This window comes from Tympanuchus pallidicinctus, unplaced genomic scaffold, assembly GCF_026119805.1.
Source record: "Tympanuchus pallidicinctus isolate F22 unplaced genomic scaffold, pur_lepc_1.0 scaffold24, whole genome shotgun sequence".
Classification (NCBI taxonomy): Eukaryota; Metazoa; Chordata; class Aves; order Galliformes; family Phasianidae; genus Tympanuchus; species Tympanuchus pallidicinctus.
Genome location: NW_026294741.1, coordinates 6,994,352 through 7,019,407, shown reverse-complemented (window position 1 = coordinate 7,019,407; position 25,056 = coordinate 6,994,352). Strand labels below are relative to the sequence as shown.

The window sequence follows — 25,056 nt, the reverse complement described above, 5'->3', positions numbered from 1 at the left end:
GCACGGCAGGGGTTCTCCTCACCCTGTCACTCTCTGCCTGAGCTGTTAGTCTTCCCACACCCCTCTCCATCTTCTCCCTGCCTACCTTAGTGACTGAACCAGTGGATGTCCAACCTTGCTGTACTGAGCAGGCCTCCTGGTGTGCTGATGCTGCCTCACCAGCATTGCTTGCTCACTGAGGTAGTGATCAATCTTCTGCAATTGCTTTGAAGTCTCACTTACTCCTACATCTTTACCTGCCTTTCAGCAAAAGGAGGTATTGAACTCCTTTCCTTTGTGTTGAGTGGGATGGTGGAAATGTCTTTCATGGAACAAAACCCACGGGTCGCATTTGCTTTTCAGAGGCAGACCTTGCATGTAGTTTTATCTGAGGCACGGGCCTCATTCCCTCATCTACTCTCACAAACTTTCTGCTCTCTGCCCCCCAGGCTTAGACCAGGTCTGGTACACGAGGTCCAAACAACCACACACCACTCAGTTCATGGGATGAGGCAACCTGTATCTTCTGGCAGTAAAAAAGGATAATTATCTGAAAGTGAACACGAGTGTGCACTGACACAAAGGAGAAGCGACATGCAGTGGCAGTGTTTAATTCATTATGAAAAGCTTTTGCTACAACTCAGTATTATTTAATGAGTGTCTGTAGCTAAGACAATCACATTTTAATATTTCCTGTCCAGCAAAAAACTTGCCACTCTATAAATCAACAGCAGTAGCAGCTCTCAAGGCATTATGTATTTAAATGTCCAGTTCTGCTCCTTTTGTTGAGACAGAAATACTTCTTTACACCAAAAGACTGCAGGGAATTTGCACCATAAAATCCTACTGCTGTGCACACACACAAATCAATTCCAGAAATAGTCCAGGCTTGACCAGCCAGCATCTCCTAAACTGCCACACTATTGCTAATGAAAAGGGTGGCACAAACTACAAGCAAAATCCAACATTGAGAGCTTACATCTAAAGAAACAACTAAATGAAGTGAGAAAATGTCACACCCAGGAGAAATCACCTGTTCACAGCCCTGCACCGCAGCCAATTGCATTGACCTGGCAGGTAAATGTGTTCAGAGATGCCTTACAGATGCTAAGATCAACAGAAGGTCACAGAAGGATGGAGGCACTTTGGAGCACTGACAGCCTCAGAGTTTTAATAACCTTCTCAACCTGGCTCCTGATAAGAGCTAAGGAAAGGAGAAGCATCCAGCCTGATGCAGGAGGTGAAGCTGCTCCGCACACAGAAGAGTAGAGGACTGTAACGAAGGGGCAATGTCAAGCAGTGATGAGTGAATAAGCACCAGAAGAGCGTTTCTAAGGAAATGATTTTTTGGCCAGATTTCACTGCTTCATTCCCTGCTCTATAAAGTTGGAGGAGAAAATTTCAGTGCATGGGATATAGGCTAAGGAAGTGTTCCTGGCCACTCAAAGAGAACTTAATTCACAGTAAATAACACACACGAGGAAAAACAAGAGCATTATCACCAAGTCTCAAGTGGGAACCAATGGATAAACAAGTCCTTCGATTGAAAAGCAAACAGTGGCTGTAAGTCTGAGAGACTTATTAAACATAGCAGAAAGTCTTGAACGTGAACAGAACACACCCATAGGAAATCAACAGAACACACACTGCACTCAGAAGACAGGGACCTCAGTTGGTAATTTATTCCCTCTTGTATTCAGAGACCTTAGTTGCCAACGTTTCCCTTATGCTTCATTATGAGCCAAAATTCCACACTGAATCAAGCCCCTCTGTTTACAACAGCCAGAACTGAGGCTATTCTACAATAGAATTGAGAAATTTCATTATTGGAAATGGATACAATTATCCTCCAAAAGGACCAGACAATAAATCACTCAACAAATTGACATGATAAATCACCAACAGATGATGAAAAGCTAGGCATGGGTGATGTGACATTCTGAGCTAAAAAGCAGCTTTGAAAATGTAAAATCTCCAATAAATAAAGCTCCCAACACACCTTGCTCTGCTCTGCTCTTCCTAAAGCTCCATACTGACCTTTTGTACCAACAGACCTCGTTAACACTGAATCTGCTGCCTTTGTCACTTTTAACCCTCCATGCTCTGTAAGTGTGCACTGTAGGATCAGCAGTGTTTCCCCCTATCTGAGATACAATTCCACCCATCAAGCCACATGGCTTTCTCGTCTAGGTTCTGTATAACCCCCACACCCATCTCTGCATCTCTTAATTCTGGAATTTTTATCAGGGCTCAGATATTGTTTTTGCTGTTAACTTACAGTCACTGTTCTGTGTTGTTTTGCTCTACTCAGCTACAAGCCACCTGCTCAGACTGGAACTTTGGCATCTCTTCTCTGAAGGACACAGGACATAATTACACACTTGTGCTCCAAGAATGACATACTGTTTGCCAAATGATCTACACTGCCTTGCCAATTTTTGGCTTTCAGATTCCTTGAAATGATAGCACTGAGTTGGCAAGACCAAATCTCTCATTGTATTCAGTGTCTTCTCTCTATCACAAGTAACAAAATTGGGTGATGCATGCATGCAAGTCAGTGCCAGTTCTTCAGCACAGAGTCATGTATGGGATTCTTTTTTTGCTTTGTCACTTGTTAACTGGCAAAAGAAAAAAAAACTTAAAAAACCTTTATCCGAAACCTGGGGGTAGAAAATCAGTGAGTCCTGCTGCTGCTTTGCAAGTTCTGCAAGTATTTGATATCATCCTAAGCATGAAACTTCCCATCAACACACTGATTGTTTTTTCCCTCACTAACACAGACCTGAGATCAAGAGGAATGACTTAGCTGAATAACTTCAGCTGATGGCATTTGATCACCCGGCACAAGCGACATGTGTTCAGTGGGCGGCAGTCCCTGGCTGCAGTCCATCAGAGGAAATGCCCACTTCCCACAGAACAGCAGTTCTCCAGCAGGCTGATCCAACACCACCCAAACCTCTGACTGTGTCTCAGTCTGAGTGCAGAAGACAGTGAAGGAAAAGTCGAAACTTCGTTGCGTTTCTCTGAAGCCTGCAGAAATACAGCTTGCTCCTCTGATACTCTACCACCAGACAGCACGAGCAGCTCAGTTACAGATGCCCTTACTATACAATGTGATGGTAGCATCTTTGAAATCATTTCAGCTGCCTTGTCTTATTTGCTGAACAGTACATCTCAATTTCTCTGCAATTGCTTGATTTTTCTAAATTTCTGATTTCACTCCTTGGGCACCAGTCTTGCTACACGAAAGGATGTTTCATCTGCAGTGTCTGATTTTTACTATTAACAGTTTGGTACAGGCCAGGTTCTCTCTGGTTCACCTCTTCAGCACATTTTCTTACGACAGCATTCCTGGTAACCTCGCAGATTTTGGGGCTCACCCTTTCTGAATTCAGAGATGCACGTGAAAGGTTTCTCTGATCACTTTTTAGAATCAAAATATAACAGGAAAATGAAGACTGGAAAAAAAACTAAGGCATTTTATAAAGAAAAAGTAAATAATTTTCTGGGCCTGTGGGGGAGAAAAAGCATTCATGTACTGTGCTAAATGATGTGAGAGACACGTTGTAAAAAAGGAAGTAAAGCAAACTATTTTGATACTAGCTCTGAAAACTGTAGAAAGATAAAAACAATTACGTTCTGAAAGTAATTTCAGTTTTAACATTGGCATGTCTGGATGATGGAGATTAAAAAAGCACAACATCCTGTTAATCTTAATTGTGTCCTTCTGGGATCACAACCAGATTTGCTGTGGGGATGGTGACAGCATCAACACCCTGTATCCCATGGTACCTGGGACTGCATGACCCACAACAAGAATTCCTGGACTGCTCATCTGTTTACTTGCACTCCTTCTAAGATTAACAGAGTGCTTCCTTGAACGGGCCACAGAAAGTTAGAACACTCAGTCAAAGGTTCCAGTTTTTAAGCTAACAAATGGACTTTTTTTGGTATGTCTGTTGGTACTAGAGCAGCACTTGCCTCCAGACTTTTGCCCTGAACAACAGGAGAAGTTCAAAACTCTATTTGCTTCATGTCATTGACTGTCCTATCTCTTCAGGTCCAGTCTGCACTGGGATTTTGTCAGGGAACACTGGACTTTCTTCCCTCCCAGCAGGAGATGCCTTGTACAATGGGCAACATGGAATCAAGAAACATGGCAAAGAACTGAAATGTGCAGGGCTGGGTGATGCCCACTTACCTGTAGAAATCAGGTCTGTGGCAGAGGACAGCAATGTGAGAGCAAAGCTTTTAGCAGCTGAGAGAGGCACAGGCCCCTTATGTGGCTGGACGTCCCAGGAGGGGAAGTCATGGAGCAGATGAGCTTCTAATGGGTCACAGCATGGGGCTGTGCTGCTGCACTGTCCATGCATGAGCTCTGTGCCAGCAGCAAGTGGGCACAGCCAGTGTGGCTGTCCAGACCTGTACATGGTGCTGCTACTGCCTCAGGAGGGTGAACACTAATCCAAAAGTGTTTTATAAGCACAGTCCCAACCGCAGTGGTACTTAACTAGGATTGGGATGATTTACACTGCTATTGCTCATTCCTTGTGCAGATAGGGCACAAGGCACCTCTTAATGCTTTCCTGTGAGGATCAGCTGCTCTCTGCACACTAATTTCCTTGCAGAATGGATATCCATCACCATCTTCCCTGCTGCTCACTGCAACAACATAATGCTTGTGAATCAGCAGCAAGAAGCACTTGCAGAAAGCAGACATCTCATTCTGAAACATGCCCAGCACCATGAAAACTGTGCGTCCGTGTTGGGAGTTTACAAGGCCCTTGGTAACTTGAGAAGGAACCAGGTGGGAAAGATTTTTACCACACTGAAAAAGAGCAGATGGGACAGAGCATGAAATTCTTGAATGGAACTTCATTTAATGAGGTACTTTTACATAATGTTACTGTCCATTTATCACTAGTACTGAGAACCTGCACTTCCAATCAAAGTTGCAGAAAATGACAGGTACACAGAAACTGTGGGGAAAAAAAGAAACAACAAAAACAAACAAAAAAACCTGCATTAACAGGCTGTGAACCCTTGGCAAAGTCATTTGGGTTTTTTTAGGGCAGATTTAAATCTTGTTTGTTGCTGAGTCAGAAAGAGTGGAAAGCTTGTCAGCTCATTGCAACCAGATAAATCCTGTGTGGATTGATTTCCAGGTGCTTAATTCTTCTTTTTTTCCTTTTCTTTTTTTTTGTTTTTGCATCTGACAGCCATGCCATGGAGCAGGCTCTCAATGTAAAGTTACTGCTTGAAGAAACTGCTAATAAGGATGAGGGACTGGGGGCTCCTTTTCTTGCAGTATTTCCTTTCCAACATCAGATAGAATAGAATGGCATGGGATGCAAAGGAGCACAGTGCTCATCCAGCTCCAACCCCCTGCTTTGTGCAGGTCGCCAACCAGCAGCCCAGGCTGCCCAGAGCCACATCCAGCCTGGCCTTGAATGCCTGCAGGGATGGGGCATCCACAGCCTCCTTGGGCAGCCTGTGCCAGTGCCTCACCAACCTCTGAGTGAAAGATGTTGGACTGCAAGAGCAAGTCCCACTTTACCCTCCACAGTCACATTAATATGGGGGAAGACTCTGCAGGATGACTGTTCCTCTTTGGGTTACAGAAGTCCACCCAAGCAGCTGGCAATTGCTACAGAAACAAGAACAATCAAAAACATGAAAGTATATCACATGCCATCTTCTGTCTTCATCAGGTGAAGTACCAAGATCTCCATCATGGGAAAGCACCCTGTTCTGTTCATGCTATTCTTGATCACAAGAAGGGAAAGAAATCTGGATAAATGCAAAGTTCCCTCAAATGCAGTGCCCAGAGGATTTGATTTGCTGTTAGAAGGAATGTTCACTGAAAACTTCATTCTGCCTCATAGAAAGCAAGCCCTGAAAAATGAGTAAGCACTCACTGAAAAGCATCTTTGGCAAAAATGGAGGTAACGTGACATGCTGCACAGGACTGAGACCTCTCCTCCATCCTTTATTGCACAACAGCAGTGGAATATCTCCTAATTGTCCATGAAAGAGTGATGCTGGGAGAATAATTTACACTTATCTTGCAGGATATTCTTTGCCTTTTTGAACTAAAGTTCATCTCACACCCTGCTTTGGCAGAAGAGACAGCACTACGTAATCACCAGCAAGCACATAATGGGCTGTATTTGAGGAATGGCTGTACAGGTCAAACAGGGACTAAAAGCCCAGACTGCAGCATCACATCACAACAATCCACTTCATTCCAGTGCCTTGTTTTTAAGCAAGTCAGACAAGAGTGGATTTGAGCCCCAGCAAACCAGTGGCCTGTTTTAACACAGCAGGCTAACCAGGAAAGAACCATGAGTAACCATGTCCACAGATCTGCTCAGGAGCAGCCATAGCACTTTGAACTACGAAATATTAATTTTAAACCATAATGCAGAAGTTCAGCTTCTTCAAACAGGCAAGTCTTTTCATGCAGAACTACTTTTTATACATATATAGCATTTACCAGGATGGATAAACATCGTTGTAAGCAAATCCACAATAAGACTGTTTCAAATTGGCACAAGAGGGCTGTTCTGTCTGTGCCTCCAATTATAACTTTTATGAAATTAATATCTCAGCTACTGCATTTAGTACACTTTTTCGAGTTGTCCCTAATCAAATGCTGATGTGCCTTCTTGATACTCTGCACCAATGACAATTAACACCGTTCTCCTAACTACTTGCTAAAGGAAGGTCATTAGCATTCTTGCTATTTAAGTAGCTCATTAGACCTTGTTTATTGACCTACTCACATAAGAAAGATGGGGAAGGGAGAAAAGTGAAGGGTGACAACTGATTTGCTTATTCATAAAATTGTAGATGGACCGATGGAGAGAGCTTCTGCATGACCTACAGCACGCAGAGCAACAAGCCCAGCCTGAGCACAATTGCAGAGCAATGCTGTCCCTACTCTAGCTGAAGTGGTTGGAGGCTGTGCTCCTCAGTAGATCTCTAGAAGTAGTGAGCAGGGAGACAAGGACAGGTGGGCACCACACTAAGTGGATTTGGGGAGAAGCTTTCAACCCACCAAAAGGTGGAAAGATACTGACTCCTGGCACTTTAACACACCATTCCACACGTGCTGATGCTGCCAAGTGACAGAAATAGGCAGGTTTCAATCCCTAGACCTGATGTGGTTGCAGAGGGAAGATGTGGAAGAATTTAACAAAGCAGCAAGCTAACAGAATAGGCAAAGCAGCAGAGCAGCCAGGACAGCATGTGCCCACAACAGCAGTTTCTCTGGCACATTTAGAGAGAGCAAAGCCTGCAGCAGGTGCCTGCTTCTAACTACAGCCAAGGCTAGCAGCAAGGCAAGCCTGGATGAGGAAAGCACTGCTGGACAGTGCTTGATACACACCGAGGAAGGAAAGAAAGAGCCCTAAGATACGGAGGTCAAATGCGCAGAAAGCTGAAATTACCTCAAGAACAAAGTACAGAGTTACACCCCAAGCCATTAAATGGAAATTATTTAAATTCTGCAGATTATCACAAAGGTCCTGAGAAAGTTACAGATACCTAGGAATGAAAATTATTACATCTACTGAAATACTGCAGCGGTGCCTATTCTTATTTGTGAATGGAGAGGCAGCACTGATTTATAGTAATTGATCTCAGTGCTTAACAGGCAGGAAAACCTTTGCAAATTACAGCTGCTACCCTAGAACTGTATTTGCATAGCTGCTTTGTAAGAAAACCTTAATACTTTTTACCATTAGAAAGGTTATTGATATTTAAAGACATGAAAACCAGCCACACATATACACTTTCTTCCATCTAGCTTTAAACACTAACATATATCTGGCACTTTTGGTAATTGTAAGAAGCTGCCAAAACACAAAGCAGTCATCAGATGCAGCTGTACAGCAAGATTTGGAAGCGTGGGAGATAATAGAAAAACCTGAGTCTGACCTTCAACTTTTATGGCATGACACAGAGCAAGGGAGCAATCACAGATGTAGGCCTGCAGCTGTTAAGTACCTTCAATGCTCTATCTGAGGATTGTAAGATCAATAGGACTTCTACTGGTAGCCAGCAAACACAGACAACTGGCTGACACAGCTTAGTTGTTCAAGGACATGGGTATCCAGTTCCTTACTAAGAGCACTGCTGGAAGGAATCTCACTGTGAACTCCCCAGTACTCTGTAAGATTTCAGCCATATCTGGATCCAAACACTGCTTGCTGAGTGAGAGAGCTGCAAGTGGGATTTGTAAGCAGTCAGAAGAAATGGCGGACCTTGAGGATCTCAGATGCACCCTGAGTGATGAGGAGGCTGAATTTTCTGTGGTATTGGAAAGCTCCAGCTGACCTTTCAGTCCAAGTAGCACAAGGAGCATGAGTCAGCCAAGCCTTCCAGAGCCACAGAAATGGATGCTGGTGCCTTCTGTGACATGAGCCCTTCCCTCCTGCTCCCTGCCAAGAAAGATTGCACTTGGGTACCCTCCTTCCAGGCAAGAAATGCCCAATAACTACAGCTTTAGAAAGGAGTAATTCAAAATCATAATTAATATTTTCCAAGTCTAAAGGCAGCCCAAGGCAGCCATTAAATTGGGTTTTAGCAAATTTCAGCAGGCATCCTTAAGTAAATCATAACTTGCTTGCTCTCTGAATACCAGAAGGGCAAGACGCGTTATTTCTACAACCAGAGTCCTTTTCTATCTGTGACACCAAAGAGCCCTAGGCAACTTTCAAGATTAATTGCAATCATTCCAGGTCCTCCTGGATGTGTCCTTTATGCAATCAAAAGAACAAATACGCAGCAGTCACCTGGGAGCCTCAGTGCATCTCAGATCTCAGACCCTGCCCCTCACCACCGCTGGTCCCCATGCATGCAGCCCTCCCCACTCCATTTTCTTCCTGCCATTCTCCCGTGCTGTCTGCCTGCACAGAGCCAAATCTCCCAGTGATTCATTTGTTCTTGTGACTTTCAAATCCTTTCTAAAATAAGATCATTTCTCCTGGGGTGCCCAGAATATTGAAGTAAATAAAGACTAAGCCAAATTGTATTTATTTATTCTCTTGAGATAGTTCTCATTCCTTTGATCCATTCAGCCTTATATATATTTGTACATTTGTGTAAGCTTCAGAGGGCTGCAGAGCAACTATATTGGTTTTGAGAACTGGCATTCAAGAGTAAATATTATACACATATATAAAAAATATAAATAAATATGATTGTATACACTCACCAATGTCCAGGGGATTAGTAGAATAGAAATGGTGGTTAAAAATAAAAAGTAAGTTCCACAGCAGCAAGCAGCTGTGTCACACAGCAGTGCTGAGCTGGAAGAGCTCATCTGAGCTCTCTCCCCAGTGACGAAACTAAGACCCCAGTTACATCACTGGAAAACTGTAGCACCTTCTACACAACATAAGCTGTGCCACTTAAGACTTTACAAGGAAGCTGCTATATTTTATAAATGATGATCTGTTTTCTCTGCAACTCACTGCATTAAACACAACAGAAGGGTGCAAGGGAAAGGAATTACTCCAGTATATCTAGATTTCTTTTCCTCATCAGATTTCCCAAGCCTTATACCTTCAGCTAGGAATGTTCTCCAATTGCTAGCTTTTGGAGCAGGGTCTTTTGTTTCTCTCTGCATTAGTAATGGTCTCATAAGAGAGGTCTTGAGTCAAACCAATGCCAGCAACAGCAGCAACAACAGAAAAGAATGCAACTAATTAAAAACAAAATATGCACACTAGAAAGGAATACCAAGAATCCTCCATATACATATACATATACATCCTGCCATGAATTTATTATCATACACCATGTGTTTAAAATATCAGTGGGTCAGAACAGCTCCAGGTTGCTACCTGGAGGCTACTTGCCTTAAAAGACAGCTAAAATACAACTATTCCAATCTGATTTCTAAGATACCTTTGTCCATACCACAGAAGCAACCAATTTCCCTTTAAGTCTGAGAGACCTACGCTGAACAGATTTGGAAGCTCACTTCCTGTGCAAAAGTAGTCCTCCCCAGTTTGAACTGTAACCCACAGATAACAAAAGCAGATACAAAAGTTGCATTGCACTGCTCCACTTCCCATTTTGCTGATAAATACAGGCCTTCCTTCCCTAGCACACTTAACCTCCCATGTTAGCTAAATGGTTAGTAAGCAAAACTAAACATGGACGAACACTACCACCAAAAACCACCGTGAGCACTTACAAATCCAATCAGATAAGGACTGCCAGCATCTCCCAGAAGGTGCGAAGTGAAACTCTGCAAGGCCACGGCGGTTGCACGGCGTGTTGGGATGACCACATACTGCACAGAAGGAAATAGAAACAAATACATAAGGAAATGCAACTGAAGAGCCTGTTCTCTTGTACTGCTTAATTAACAACCAGGACAGAGCAAACAAACTCCAGTAGAGTTCAATTGCTCTGCTACTCCTTTTGGCTTTCTAGCCATCCTGACAGCAGGTGTCCAGGAAAGGCAGCTCTGTCTGGTCTTTACTCCTTGCTTTCAACTGCACTGAAAGCACTAATTTGCCTGACAAGTCAGGTTCCAAAGGATTTTAATACATCACCCATGAGGCACTTTGCTATTGCTCCTCTGCCTGTATTTTGGCTTGTCTGATGGGGAGAAAGAACCCCGAAGATGCCTGCAGCAAATAACCTGCTCAGCACCACCAGCCTTCTGAACAAGGCCTTTGCTGTAACCTTGGATACTGTGTTCTTTCCACAGTCAACACATCCTTTGGTTTCCCATGAAAGGTCATGCATCCTCACCTCCCATTCCATCTCTGGCAGCTTTTTTTTTTCCCCTCAAAAATATGGGATTACACTTCCGAAAGGTTACAAAGACACATTAGGGAAATTTCACAGAGCCAGGATATTATAGTTTGGCCTCCAGTTCTCTAACAGGACATTACACCCTCAGCCAGGTCACGCAATATCATTCTGACTATGCAGGATCAGCAAAAAACATTAATTATTTCCCACTAAGGGATCAGAGCTTGCAGTAAACAGAGACCCAACCATAGAAGGGAATTGAAGATTAGAAAGCAAAACCGAAAGAAAACAGAACAACAAACACTGGTTCTGTCGAAGGGTCTTTGATTTATAACATGAATTCAGAAGCAAAATAATTGTCTCCTGCAGAAAACCTGTGAAAGAAGCTGGCTAAGAACAACTGCACCATGTTCACATCTCCTACTTCAGAAATTGATGCTGTCTTGATCTAAAAGCTGAAAGCAAGAAAGAATTCACAAGGTTCCGAAATCCAAGCGAGTTTTGTTTCCATTTCCGAGCACTGAATCCTGTTCTGCCTTCTTCTGTTCTCCTCTTTCTGGAGAGCTCTCTGCCCTGCCAGAAAGGACTCTGGTTTACGTATTTGTTCACCACAATCCCTTTTTTCTTCTCACTTGCTCTTGATAGACTGCCTCTTTTTTTCAGAAGTCCTGCCTTCCGAGGCTTCAGTCAATTCCTGCAATGTATTCCTGAAATCATTTATTAATTAAATTGGCATTGCAGGACTGGCATGTCTCTGGCTAGAGATGTGGAGATGAATTTACCTTAGCTGTCTTAGTTAGGGAGAACTAATTGCTCGACAGTGATGTATCTCAGGGCACAGAATTTGAAGCACTGCTCCAGTGCTCATCACATCCTCTCAGAGGTCTGCAGGCTCTGCCTGCAGTAGAAAGAGCTAACCATAACAAAGGGAAAGAAACAGCACTCAGAAAATTCACAGCAGAAGAGGATTCAAGCCTCTTTATAATGATCACCTTCTACCAAGCACACACAATTAGGAATGATGAGTAAAATTGGATTAAATGCCTCTGCTTAGGGTCTTATGCACGTGTTTTGACAGTGACCTGCCAGTTCTTCTGTTACTGGTTTGACAAAGCTGTGAATGCATGCTGCTGATGTGCTCTGACACCACACATCCAATGGATACCCTGTTAAAATCCTGTGGTGCAACAGACGAGCAAATGATCAGATCCACAGCAGCCACCTGGCTGCAGATATTGATACTGTCCTCCTTGTGCATCAGAGAGCTCCAAACAGCCTCGAAGGCTCACAGATAACCCAAGAGGAAGATAAGGGCTAGACTTCATTAGAGGCACAAAAACATACTGAAGGTCACACTGTGAAAGGGGAGGAGAGCCACACAATTCATTACAGCTCCCCAAAGGCCTCAGGTAATGGGTGCAACCTGGAGCCAAGAGACAAAAGGAGATAAAAATAGTGAGTAACTGCTCTTCCCACGTGAGCCCATGTCACACAGGTGCAGAGGAGAAGCATTCTGCAAGTTGTTTGAGAAAAAGGCATTTGAGAAAATCAAGTGATGCTCTACCTAATTCAAGAGGCTTGAGCTGTGTAGATCACAGAAACTGTGTGATTTGGAGAAGAAAGCTTGCATGGCTCCATATCGTATCAATTTTCTTAGCAAAATGACTAAGGAAATCACAAATGCATTCAAAACTTACCATTTCAAACAAGTGGCAGCGAATTCGTGCCAACTGGAGAAAGAAGTTTGAATGACAGCAGCATCATATGTGTGTATGTATATATTTGTACACATAAACAGACACACACACACAATTATACACAATTCTGCATGTGCATCTGTAGTACGTATAAATAATTTTGCAAGTAGCAGTACAATTTACAACAAGTTTTCACTCTGCCTAGTTAAGGAAGTTAATGATGGCTGAAACCATCAATGCAGTTTATAAACTGCCAAAAGTAGTAAATTTAGCCCAGAATTCAAATGCCAAAAAGCAAAGAAAAACAACCAAAAAACTCCACCCCAATGTACAGCAAGCAAATGGACAAGAGATATTTCCTCCTCCTCTAAAAAGATGTTGGATAGGAAATAAGACTTAAACCAGCATCTCTAAAACATCTCCAAAAAGTACTCCACCCCATCCTTGCTTTAAAAGCATTTTATTCAGATGGGAAGCAGTTGGTGGCAAACATAAGCTACTGTTCTAGAAAGACAGCAGTAAATTACAGTTCTAAATGGACATACTGATGCTAAAATAGACTTAAATTCAAGCCATCCACAGCCTGGTTTGAGCATCCCACAGAAACTGGAGGTGGGAGAGCCACAGCAGACTTGGCGGATGTCTGTGGGATTGCCCTGGCTCATCTCTGGCTTCAGGCTCCAATGCAGGCAGCACACAGGGTGGGCAGGAAGGCTGACCAAGCAGCTCCAGCAAACCTCCCTTCCAGAAATAGAGGTTCAGAAAGGCCATGGTTTACTGTGGACATTCCCTTCCTGTAGTGAATCCAACAGAACTGATTGGTCTGAAATAAGTATAGTAGGAAAGACAGAGAGAGATCCCTCTTTTGCCAGTAGAAGGCCATGTGCTAAGGAGGTAAATTCTGCTGTCCTGCTCAGAGCTGGGCTGCAATGTCTGCAAAGGGAGTGTGTCTTCACTCATAAGCATTTCTCATCCTGCCCTAAAATGTAAATTACTGCACTCACAGATTACTGATGTGTGAAGCACACTGAGAGAAGCAATGAAAACTTCTGGAAATGCTGTTTTGTCAGCTGTAAAAATACACAGTTTTTTATACCATAAAAACAATTGTCTTTAATCTACAGGGACACTAGGCAGAACAAAAAGCAAATTCTTCCAGGGATGTAGCACCCTTGCTTGTTTCAAGTCTAAAGGAAGATCTACACTGCTGCACCATCTGAGCGTGTGGCTGGGAGGAGATTTGGAGAGCTGTGCTCAGGAGAATAAGGGTTGTTTTGTACAAAGCTGTGTTTGGAACAATAATCAGCCATTTAAAATCTCAGGTGGCGCAGTACATTCTGCAGTGCTGACAGTTGATCACACCTAGCTCTGCACCTTTTACTGCAGTTGGTTTGAGAAACTGCATGCAGGCAGCTACAGTACCAAGAGCAGAAGAGCAATGGAAGCACAAAGCTATGAAGAGCTGACAATTTGAAGATAATGAGTTAATATTCTGGCTCTTGCCAAGGAAATCAAACTTGCAAAAGCTCTGAAGCTGCTTACCAACTTGCCAGATAGGGTTCATAAGCAGTCATGAGATGTGCAAATCTTTGGAGAACCGTGACAATTATTTGGGATGAAGTTTTTAAAAGCTCACTTTTGGCATAAGCCTGCTGTCACTGAAATCAGCCAGAATTGAAAGCTTTTTATCCATGAAAATAGGATCATATTTTTGTATATGATAAAAGTGTTTTTAGGCTTACACTAATAATGCTTTAATATTCCTTACCAGCCTTGGGCAAGAAGAAATACCCATCTGATTACGCCAAATAAACAGTAATCAGTAGAAATTAATTTGCAAAACACTTAAAGTGTATCTCGCTGAAGTATATCCACACATTTCTCTGGCTAAGGCTTCTTAAAGAGCTGTCAAACAAGGCTCTAGCCCTGGCTCTCACCTGTTGCCTGACTAAAAATGTTCTCAAACCCCTTGTGTAATATGAATGTACTTCAGGCCATCTGTTTGCAGGCTTGCACTGATCTAAGTGGATGTTTACATTTATTTGTATAGCACTTTTACCATTCCACTCATGCTGATAATGTATTAAGCAGGGCATTATATATGACACTCAGTTCATTTGTCTGAAAAGGCAAGAACATAGCTAGCTTGTGAGCTCGGATCAGTTATCAACATCTGAATTTTAACATGCTTTTAGCTTATTTCCTGTGTTTGCAGAATTGGAAATAAGAATATTTTTCCAATTACTTCCAGTGATTTCTGTAGTTGTTTGTTGTTTGCTTGTGCGCACTAGAGCAATATATATAACCACAAATGCATCTCTGCAAAATGCAGTTCACTATTCAGTGCTGCTCATACAAAACAGATGGCAAACCTTGTAACAGTTATTAAAAAGTGACAGCATACTGAAGGCACATTGAAATCAACATGGAAAAGCTCAGTAATTAATGTGGAGTAACAATAGCATCCTTAGCACATTTGATATAAAGAAGTGTTTGGGATGAAAGTGTCTTTTGGGTTTAACTTGAGATAGCAAGATGAAGTTTCAGTTCTCTCTCAGCCTGAGCTGCTCTGTTACAGCCACTGCTGGAGGGTGGCAGATGTTCCCTGGCCTGGCCTTCACCTGTGTCAGCCACTGCTACAGAGGATATAAAAGATCTGCTCGTTTTGACTGGGGAGATTTGGGAGCTCCTTGGAACATCACAGCAGAAGACAGGATGTGACAGGAGGCAGTGGTGAGCAACTACAAGTATTGTAGTACAACTTCCTCACTGCAGCTGTCCTTAGACTGCACATCTGTCTAAATGTTAAGGTACCTCTGAATGAATGGCAGCATCAGCCTTGAAATCAGCACAAGCTGCAAAACTCATGCAAGCACAGAATAAACAGCCTATGGCAAGCTCTAGTATGCTAAAGCTAAATTGGTAGGAGGTACAAACCTGAGCAATTCAAAGCCATCTAACAATACTGAAGTACACTGGTAAGCTTTGCTTCTCTGTGCCTCACTCACACTTAAGAGATGTGGCATTAACCATATGGCCCTACCTCATAAAATGTTCTCTGAACAAGGGAGTTACAGACTGAAAGTTCATCCAACTACAAAAACATGGCAACCACAGAGCCACCTTAAAACATAAACACAACCTTGAACTTAAATCATATTGCTTGAAGCTCTGCTGAATCAGTATATCAACACCAGTATCTTTTACATCTAGAAATTCTGAGCCAGATTGTTTTCTTGTTAATGTTTGCATAAGCAACAAACACAAGTCAAGGGATTTTTCTATTGATGCCAGACAGATTGTGTTTCTAGCTTCGTCAACAACCTGCCAAAAGACCTTGGGCAAGTCCTGTAATGGTTCTGTGACCTAGTTTCTTTCTTTTTCATACAATAAGCAACAAGGAACTTCCCTCACAATAGGATTTCAAAGTACAACATATGTGAAAGGCTCTGTACGTCCCTCATGGAAACACCAAGAAACGTGCAAGGCTCTCTAACAATCTTCCAGACCATTTCATATGAACATCTACTTGCTGACCTGAAAGATTTTAAAAGCTCTGTAGTGGAGAGAGAATGGAAAATGAAGGATGTGAGGTGAAAAATCCCAGTTTCCTATAGAACAAGGTGGAAATCTTCCAAAAGCTCTTTATACTTTCTTTTCCTCTCCTCTCCCAGAGGTGGTTTTCTATTGTGTATGTGTTGAATGGTGGGTTTGCTGGAACTGAGCCACAGAGAGAGGTAGCTTGCTGTCTTTGTGGTCAGAGGAGGGAGGGAGGGAAGGATTTCCTATTACAGAACAAAGCTGGATTACTGATAACAAAATTCACTAGTGTGCTGACTATTAGGAAATGCTGGCTGAATTCTTTAATGAACAGTTTTGTGCAAATTCTTACAATTTGGGGAGACGAGCTGTATCCAGTAATTAGTGTCCTTTTTTGGACAATGCCTCACCTTGGTGCTCAGAACAAAGCAAAAGAAGAAGTGCTTTATCTTTCTCTCCATTCACTTTTCAGCAAATCAACAAACAAAGCAAAACAGAATAGGCTGAACTATGGACCAGGCATTTGGAAGAAGATTTAAACTACAGGTTGTTCTTGCAAGGTGACAAACTGCTCTGGCTCACAGAAGAGAAGGATGCTATTCCAAAGTGCACTCACCATTAGTATGTCTGCTGTGATAGCCCAGTTTGAAAACAGAAGAGTTTCTCCGATAAAAATGCAAATCTGTTGTAACAAAACACACAAAAAGGAGAAGATTTATTCACTTGACATTTAAGGGAAAAATAACCTGTCACAAACTTCCCTTTGTTGCTTATTTGTCTGAAACCTACTCAAAGGATTCTGCTGTACATGATGCACTTCTGGTTACTGTTGTGGTTTATCCTGAGTGTTAGAAATCTACAGATGTTTATTTGAGCCCTGAGAGGGCTGGCCTGTAACTTCATTAGTGTCAACTGTTTATGATCTCTAAAGCAGATAAATAAAAGACAGATACCTCTGGTAACAGATGAACATGACAAGCCAACCATAAAAGACAGCCCTGGACTTCCACATTTAAATCATTCAAAAAATCAGTTAGAAAAGACAAAAAATCCAAAGCTGCTCAAAACAGTCATTTTCATCAAGCTATGTGTTAAACTCTGTAGCAAACTAAATGAGATTCTCTGCCCACTGACTGCAGGGTTCCCACCTTCTCCTGCTAGCATATTGTTGCCCTTTTTGAGTCTAGTTTTTTAAGTCTAGCCACTCTAACAACTTAAGCTTTATGTTAGTAATACCTGTGCATACACAAGAAAAGGCTTAGGTATGGAGATTGCAACATCAGTGTCTCACAGTGAACTGCAATTCTTGATGCTATGGAGAGACTCAACAAGCTACACTGAAAGTCCTAAGCAGATAGTGAGATGAGAGCTTCTTTTGAGCTGGTGTGGTATCAACAATCATCACATACCCTGTGCACCTCCAGCACTCCTTCCTCACTTAATGCCAACCTCAAACAGCCTTTTTTGTTGTGCACAACAAAGCCAAGCAGGGATTGAGATCAGAAACAGATAGGGTAAAGAATCTATTTGCCATAGGGGAGATAGAAGAAGAGGGGCTTTGAATAAATCAGTTCCCTGATGCAGTTCATTAAATGGTTCCGCAAACAGTTACAGAAGGTGAAGAACTGGAAGTGATCATCATCAGGATAAACAAATTTAATCCTTTGCTTTTATGCTGTAACAATTTAACAAAGAAAATTAAGTTGAACAGACAAGGAAATAAAATCTTCCACACACAATGCTTCCATTCCTTTATATATTCTAAAGAGGAGAACACACAGATGAAACACAGCTTAAACAATCAGACTCACTAGAACCAGCTCCCTTGCCCCTATCCATGAAGAAAGCAATCAAAACCCTTTACCACATCTCCTCCAAAGGCTGTTTCTGCCCAGCTGACACACAGAGGCACTTTTTTGGGGGAGAGGGACGAAGGGGGAGCATCCATAGAGAAAACGTTACACCTGGAACCCCTATGGGGAACTGGAGATTAACAGCTATGGAGGCTTGGATTCGGGGTACTGAAAGTTTCCCTTTTAACAGCCTTATGTTCTGTTGAGTACGGTACAACACATCAACGGAACAAAATACACAGCTCAGCTCTGATGAAAGCATTCACATGTGTACATTTTGTGGCTGTCCTGTGAGCTGTGCCAGGCTCTGCCACTCCCAATTGCTTGCACCCTGTAGCTTGCACAGGAGCAGTCTGGGCTGGGAAGAGGAAGATATGGTTTCGCTGTGACTTCAGCAATTGCTTTTCCCCCCCACCAGTTAAGATTACCTAAACCTAAACCCCTCCATCCCTCATGTCACTGCCAGGAACAGTTTGCTTTATATAGAACGACTTACGCATTCACCTACAGAAAGCTTCCTCTATTTGTGTCTAAAATTATTTTTGTTTCCCATACATCCCCCCTTCCTATTCCTTACTGTGACTGGATCTGTTTCCTCTGTGATGGTGCCGGAGCCGGTCTTTACAGTCCAGCTGGTGAGCTAGGAAATCTTCTCTTTCCATTTTCCCACTATCCACTGGTGTGCTCTGAAAGGTTCTCACTGGGAATTACAGCTGCTGAGCTAAGGAAGGCAGATCCCACGAATGAGGTACTGAGAGAAACTGACGCTATGTGCTATGTAGGAAGGGCATAAGAGTTCCCCAGGTGAGCTCTCTTGACCTGCACTGAAATCTGCCCTCTCGCAGCTCTGCAGCTACTGTTGCTGGAATTCTGCAACTAGGCAGATTTAATTGAGCTTGAGAAAGATGCTATCTCGATTCTGGCATCAATGTGCCCTGCCTGTTCAAAAAATATTGGAAACAGGCAGCTGCTTGCCTTCAGATGATATGAGTTACACACACACACAGTTACACACAGCAAGTAAAACTTCTCCCTTCTATGGCAATTCAGCATGAGTCTTATGAATCACTGAAATATTATAAATTTCAGAGCAACGGACTTGAATTATTCACTGTATATTTCACCCAACATGTTTCTGTGAAACACATCTCTTGTGGATTAAAGAAAAAGAGGAACAAAATGAAGATCAAAAATTAGGAGAAAAGATAGTGACACTAAAAAAAAGCCAGCTGCTAACGAGGATTTGTAAAAATGAGTTCACCCACTGCAAAGAGGGACATGTGGCATTTCTGCTGCAGAAAGGCTTTAGGAATGCTTACTGCAAATAGGACAGCCTCCAACAGATCAGTAACTCCTGAAATTGTCACCTGAAATTGACTCCTCACACATTTTTAGAATTCTCTTTTACTACTGAGATATCGGCTTGAGAGATGCATCCTTTTCTGAGTCCAGCTCTGTTGTATCATCTCTCGCCATCTCCATTTGGTGTGCAGTTGTTCATCTTTGGTGAGCCAATGTAAGTTCAGTCTCCCTGGACTCTTCCTGTTTAAGTGATCAGAGTTAGCAAATCCTGATTTCAAAAAATGATAAGTAAAGTAGGTTTCACAGCTGTCACACCAGCAGTTCTTGCAGCAAGACTGAAGTAGGTTAGAAACTCCCTGCATGGCTATTTGCAAAGCATGCATCTGTCTCAACCTTCACTATTTGAATTTCTCCTCGAAACGATGGGTAGGGAGACCTCATGTTCTTTTGAATTTGAAGCAAGCCTAACTCCATCTCATCACTGGGCAATACAGATGTGTCGGAAGAAGATAAGTCCCCATGTCAAGAGAAAGCTCCCTGGAGTTGGTGCTCTAAAAGCTCTACTGCAAGGACTTGCTTGGCAGATGTCTGATAGATTGTGAAATGACTTTGTGGAATTGAGAAAGATACTGAAATCGAGGTACAACAGAAAGTTGGAACAAAGTCAAAACTTTGAAAAGAAAAAGGCAAAAGGTCCCTCTCTATTCACTTGGAGATTTAAAACAGGGTAAAAAAGACCACTGAAATGTCTGATAGTGTGATACAGTGATGCCCACAGCTAATGGCTTTCAAGAGAGAGGTTTGAAAATCAACATTTCAAAGGGTACATATTTCAGAGCGAGACCTAAAAATTTACAAATAGCTGTTTAAAGGAGCTGGAATACAAAACATAAATACACACACTGCAAGGAAAACTGGGTAAGAACTGATTGGACTATACAGCAAAGACAGTAAAAGACAGAAATACGAAAGTGTGGGCATGACATAGAATGCTTTTTTATTCCAAGCACTCTACTACTGCCAATAGTTTACTAGACTAAATGAAAAGATTGGATGGGTTAAGAACTCTGACAACCTGCTCCACAGTACTGTAGAGACACTGCTATACCACACAACTCTGCAGAACAGATCTCCAAGTGAAATAAAAGGTAATTAAACACTCTTGAAGTCTGTAAGATCATAACAGCATTGCATAACAAGGAAAAACAAGGGCTCATGTTTGAATCTTGCCTTGAAAAGTCACTTCAGCTGATATATAGCACAGCCATGGCAATACCTTGTGTTACAAGACATTGGTAGCTCCAAAACAGACCTGTTCTCTCAGTGGGGTGAAGAATGGAATGAAAAAGCAAAATGAAGTCAAATAACATGTCCAGTGTCACATGCAGAATTTATAAAGAGAGTTCGGATCTCGATTCCCCATTTGGTGCTTTAACTAGACTCTTAACTGTTATACATGCATTGCTTTTCCAGCAGCAGAGAAAGAATATTAAGGGCTGCAGAGAGGCAGTGTTACCTGCAACAAATGTGTGTATCAGCCTAACAGCATCAGCAAATAGGCTTATATTCTTTATGACCCCGCTCCATGGAGGCATTACTTCCTCTGCACATCATTGACTCTTTATTAGATTTACTGCTCATGCATCATAAAATAAATTGTTTCTAAGACTGGCTAAATAATACCATCTACATTTATATCTTTACAGGATGCAGAATATTTCCACATTGAAATATGGAAGCTGAAAAGCTGCTGTCTAGAGATAAAAAAATAATAATAAAAAATGAGACCAATAACCACCTTTCATTGCATGCTTTTTGAAAACAGTATTTCCAGCTTAAAAAAGGGAGGACTTTCTACATAAGGAGACTAAACACCACAAATGAACATGTCTGTCATCAGGTCTGACAAAGGAGAAAATCACAGGTCTGACTACAGAGAGGCAGAGAGGAGGGGCAGGCTGAGGGTTCTGACAGATCTCTTCTTTTGGAGACAGCTGAGAATGAAAGGAGGGCTGGCTCGTGTTTTGCCAGCCAGAAACAGCCTTTTACAGATTGTCTGTGATGGTCATTTTTCTGCTAATCACTGGATCAAAGGTGAGTTCTAGTCATGAGCTACAGGTCCAGAATCTCCTGACACTTTCAAAATAGCCAGAGTAAGCATTCTTGGTTCCGCCGTAATGTTTTTAAATTTCCATTCTTTCCTCTTGTGTTCTCTTTTATGGCAACTACTGAAATACCTGGAAAATAACTAAGGCTGCACTAGAGCTAGAAACAGAGAGGCAAGGCATTGCAGTAGGTGGCATGTTTGACTGTAGATGACTTCTCCTTGCTCAGTGAAGTGTGCACTGCTGTGTGGAAACTAGATGTGGACTTTCAGAAATTATCCCACTTCTCAAATCATCACAGGCTGTCCCTTCAAAACTTACAAAGCTTCTCTCTGCAACACTGGAAGAGAACTCAAGATTAGATCTCTACCCTTTGTATTAACATACACTATGCTGAATTTTTCCTTTTCCCTTGAAAACATTCCTCTGAATCAATCTGATGTCTTTTTATATACTAAGGTTTATAAATACTCCAGGAGTGAACATTTTTTTAATCTGCAATTGTGCAGCAGCAAGTATTGTGTACTCCTAGGCTCTGATGAAGAGTTTCAGGTGCTATAGCTAATACAGCTAATACATATTAGCTATATAGCTAATAGCTAATACAGATAACAACAAATCGACCTAACATGGCAATTACTGTTGGTCTGTGGCAAGCTATTTAGCTATGGAAATTAACAGTACTTACAGGTAGCCAGAAGCTTGCCCACAGACAAGTCATACTGTAATTATGATTTGATATCACTGCTGCTACAATACCCTTAATTGTAAGGGAAGCTGCCAATTTCTCTGTACTAAGATATTAGGCGAGAACAACTGAGGTATGGATGGAGGTACAGCTAGAAGAGCCCAAAGGCACAGAGCAGTGGGTTTCCATGCAGGAGTTAAATGCCCCGTTCCCAATTCTGATGACAGTTAGTGAATGGAATGAAATCCCATTTTCCTCCCAAGCACATCCCAGACAGCACCAATATGCCAAGGGGCAAAATGACAAACACTGAGACTGGGAAAAACAAGATCGGCTTCTCCATACTTCTGCAGGGAGCAATGCACACAACCCAAGGTGTTTGGTTGAGAGAATAAGAGTGAGACTGGCATATGCAAAGGATTATACTTACATAGGCTCCCACAATGCTGCTCTTGGCAGCGACAAAGATCAGACAGATGAAGATGGCTGATCCTAGCATGCCAACAGCACAGACAAGAGGATCAGCCCGCTGGGTTTTTAACCGACACCATTTGGTTGCCCCAGCCCCTGTGATTACACCCAGGAAACCAGTGAAGCACGTGATTGCTCCGAAGATCAAGCTATTAAACAAAACAAAACAAAAAGTTGGTTATTTTTCTAAATATTTTTCCCCCCAAATGGACATGATCTATGAACACGTTACTAGGGTAAGCTGACTGATGGAAAACATTGTTTTTGCAAGTTTAAGATAAAATAAATGAGCTACTTCCCGAGGGCTTGTGATTTCAGCACCTTTCTTGAAATTACAGGAAACAGCAGATGAAATTCAGCCTTGTATAAAGGCATTGATCAACACACAGATGCATAGGGCTCATACTGCTTCTTTCTTTATAGTTCCCTATTTAGTACTTTGTACTGCTAATTATGAACAAACAAAATGGAGCAATAACCTGAACGCTGATCATGTAAGGGAAAGCATGGACAGAGAGACACTAGGAAGCTTAAGGGAAAAGAATCCTAGCAAGAAACCAAATAACAGTGACTTTCAACATACTTCAACTTTCTAACATCTTTCAGTCTACTTCAAAGAAGGCTGATCAGATTATTCTGCCGTTATAATACACACACAAAATGTGTTTATTTAGATTTAAGAGCAGTAGCTGTCAAGGATTCGCTGTATTGTATGTGTATGACTCAGATAACAGAGTCTTTGGCAATTACATTGAAGTAGCTCTAGGGTAGCTCAAAATATAGGTGTCATCAAGGAGTGGAAAACTTGTCTTTGTAAACAGCAGATGGGCAGTCTGACTGGAGCTGGATTTTCTGCTCGCTGCATTTTTCAGAACACAGTAAGGCTGCCTGCTGGGTGCACTACTCAATGCTACTTCAAACCATTAAGCAGTTCACTTGTGATGGGATTGTGTCAGCTAGAGCAAGGTTTTCCTAACATTATTTTTCCGTCCCAATCTTAAAAGAGCTGGCAAAAGGCAATTTTTCATATCTTTTATTCACTAGGGTAAAAACTTTTTTAGGGTTTTATGTTTTGTGCTACCATGGTAAGGCACAAAACAATGAATTCCTTTTCACAGCTTATGCACTGTAAGCTATGTTATATAACTGGGAAAAAACACCACTGGGTAACAAACATCAAGCAATCCAGACCAAAGCGTCCCAGATCTTTGCATCACATTTCAGCAAAACTCAGCATACTCAGTAGTATACAGAGCAATGAAACACAGTGAGGTTCTCCCTCCAACTGAAATAAAAACCTTTAGGGGCAGTTCCTGCAGCCCTTAGGGGAACCAGCCCAAGTCTTGAATTATAGCCACCACTCTGGCTACCCCAACCTGCCAACTGATTCTACTGCTATTCCAGAAAGCAGTGTGGGTCTTAAGAGACCTCATCCTCTCAGTCCTCCATACATTTCCTAAGCCAAAAACAGCTGTCTTTTCTACTTCTGTACTGTAGTCTGGGAACGAAGACTGAGCTGAGGTCATCACTTCTCCTTTGGTTCGACTTCATGACTTCATGTAATGAAGAAAAGGAGAGAAATAAAACTCAGTTTACAAACCCAGCATTTCCTATCATTGTTGCAAGGATCTACAGGAAATTACAGACATTCTAGTAACTTGACTCCATGAGAATTGCCTATTTCCTCTGGTAAATTAGCCCCCACTCTCTCTCCTTCCTTTTCAAAGCAGTGTGTATGAATCTCACCTATCTTTGGTGCCACAGGGCTGCGAGCTGCAAGTCTCTGCTGTCTTCTGCACAACTTGTGCTCTGTGAAGGTAGAGGGGGATCCACATGCCAAGTGCCCCGGTGGCAAAGGAAACAGCTGAGGTGGCCAACGATGAGAACACATAGCTGCGGCTGTGGAGACATGAGGCAAAACCAAGAGAAGGTTTGGAAGGAAAACTGAAAGAGCAAGGAAAGTGTGCCGCTGTGACAAAACACAGAGTTCTCCTGTTGTTAGCCTCCTCTGCCAAGGTACAGAGTTAACAGGAGGTATGAAGGAATGGTGAATAAGAGGCGGGGAATTCATACATCATGTTCTAGTGATAATAATGTGCTTAACTCTCCAGGGGTGCTTCAAAGGGACCACTTTTCAGGGGACCCTTTCAGGAGAAGATCAGTACTTAATCACTAAGACATGATGTGTGAAATACAGGGCTATCACCACATCACTGTCTGCTGGAACTATAAGCTCCATCGCTCCCTCCCCATTGATGTTACTTAAGATTACTACTTGGATAAATCACCAAAATAAGCAATATAGAAATACTGATAAATTACCCATTATCACTTTTCATACTCCCTTTATACTGTCTGGCAATACCAGGAAGATATCATAGCCAGCAGTTCTAAGAAAAAATGAAAGACACCACACTTCCCATCAGAATTCCAATGTAACTCTGAATTCATGCATGCAAGTATTTGCACATTAACAGCAAGCATTGTGTAAGCAAGAGCAGCTACTTAAAAGCTCATAAGCGTGTTATCTTCTATGCAAATGTACAAGCACCCAACCACATTGTGTGCACATCTATTCACTCACTTTTGGTTATGTAAACACATATATTTAAACTTGTACTAAACTTTAGTAGAAGCTTTTCTGT

At 42.1% G+C, this 25,056-nt stretch overlaps 1 protein-coding gene across 3 annotated transcripts in view; it reads right to left on the bottom strand.

The window, feature by feature from the left end:
• Positions 1-25,056, bottom strand: part of LOC128083356 (sphingosine-1-phosphate transporter SPNS2-like) — a 121,376-nt gene that overhangs the window by 17,314 nt on the left and 79,006 nt on the right. For 2 of the 3 annotated variants that reach the window (XR_008208039.1, XM_052688490.1), the window contains exons 7-10: positions 24,158-24,310; positions 22,371-22,560; positions 16,609-16,674; positions 10,187-10,285 (exon numbers count right to left, since the gene is read on the bottom strand). Coding sequence is in view for 1 of the 3 variants with exons in the window: in XM_052688490.1 (XP_052544450.1) it covers positions 10,187-10,285; positions 16,609-16,674; positions 22,371-22,560; positions 24,158-24,310 (508 nt within the window). In the remaining 2 variants the exon portion in view is untranslated. The remainder of the gene's footprint in view (positions 1-10,186; positions 10,286-16,608; positions 16,675-22,370; positions 22,561-24,157; positions 24,311-25,056) is intronic. The other variant, XR_008208040.1, reaches the window with a different exon arrangement.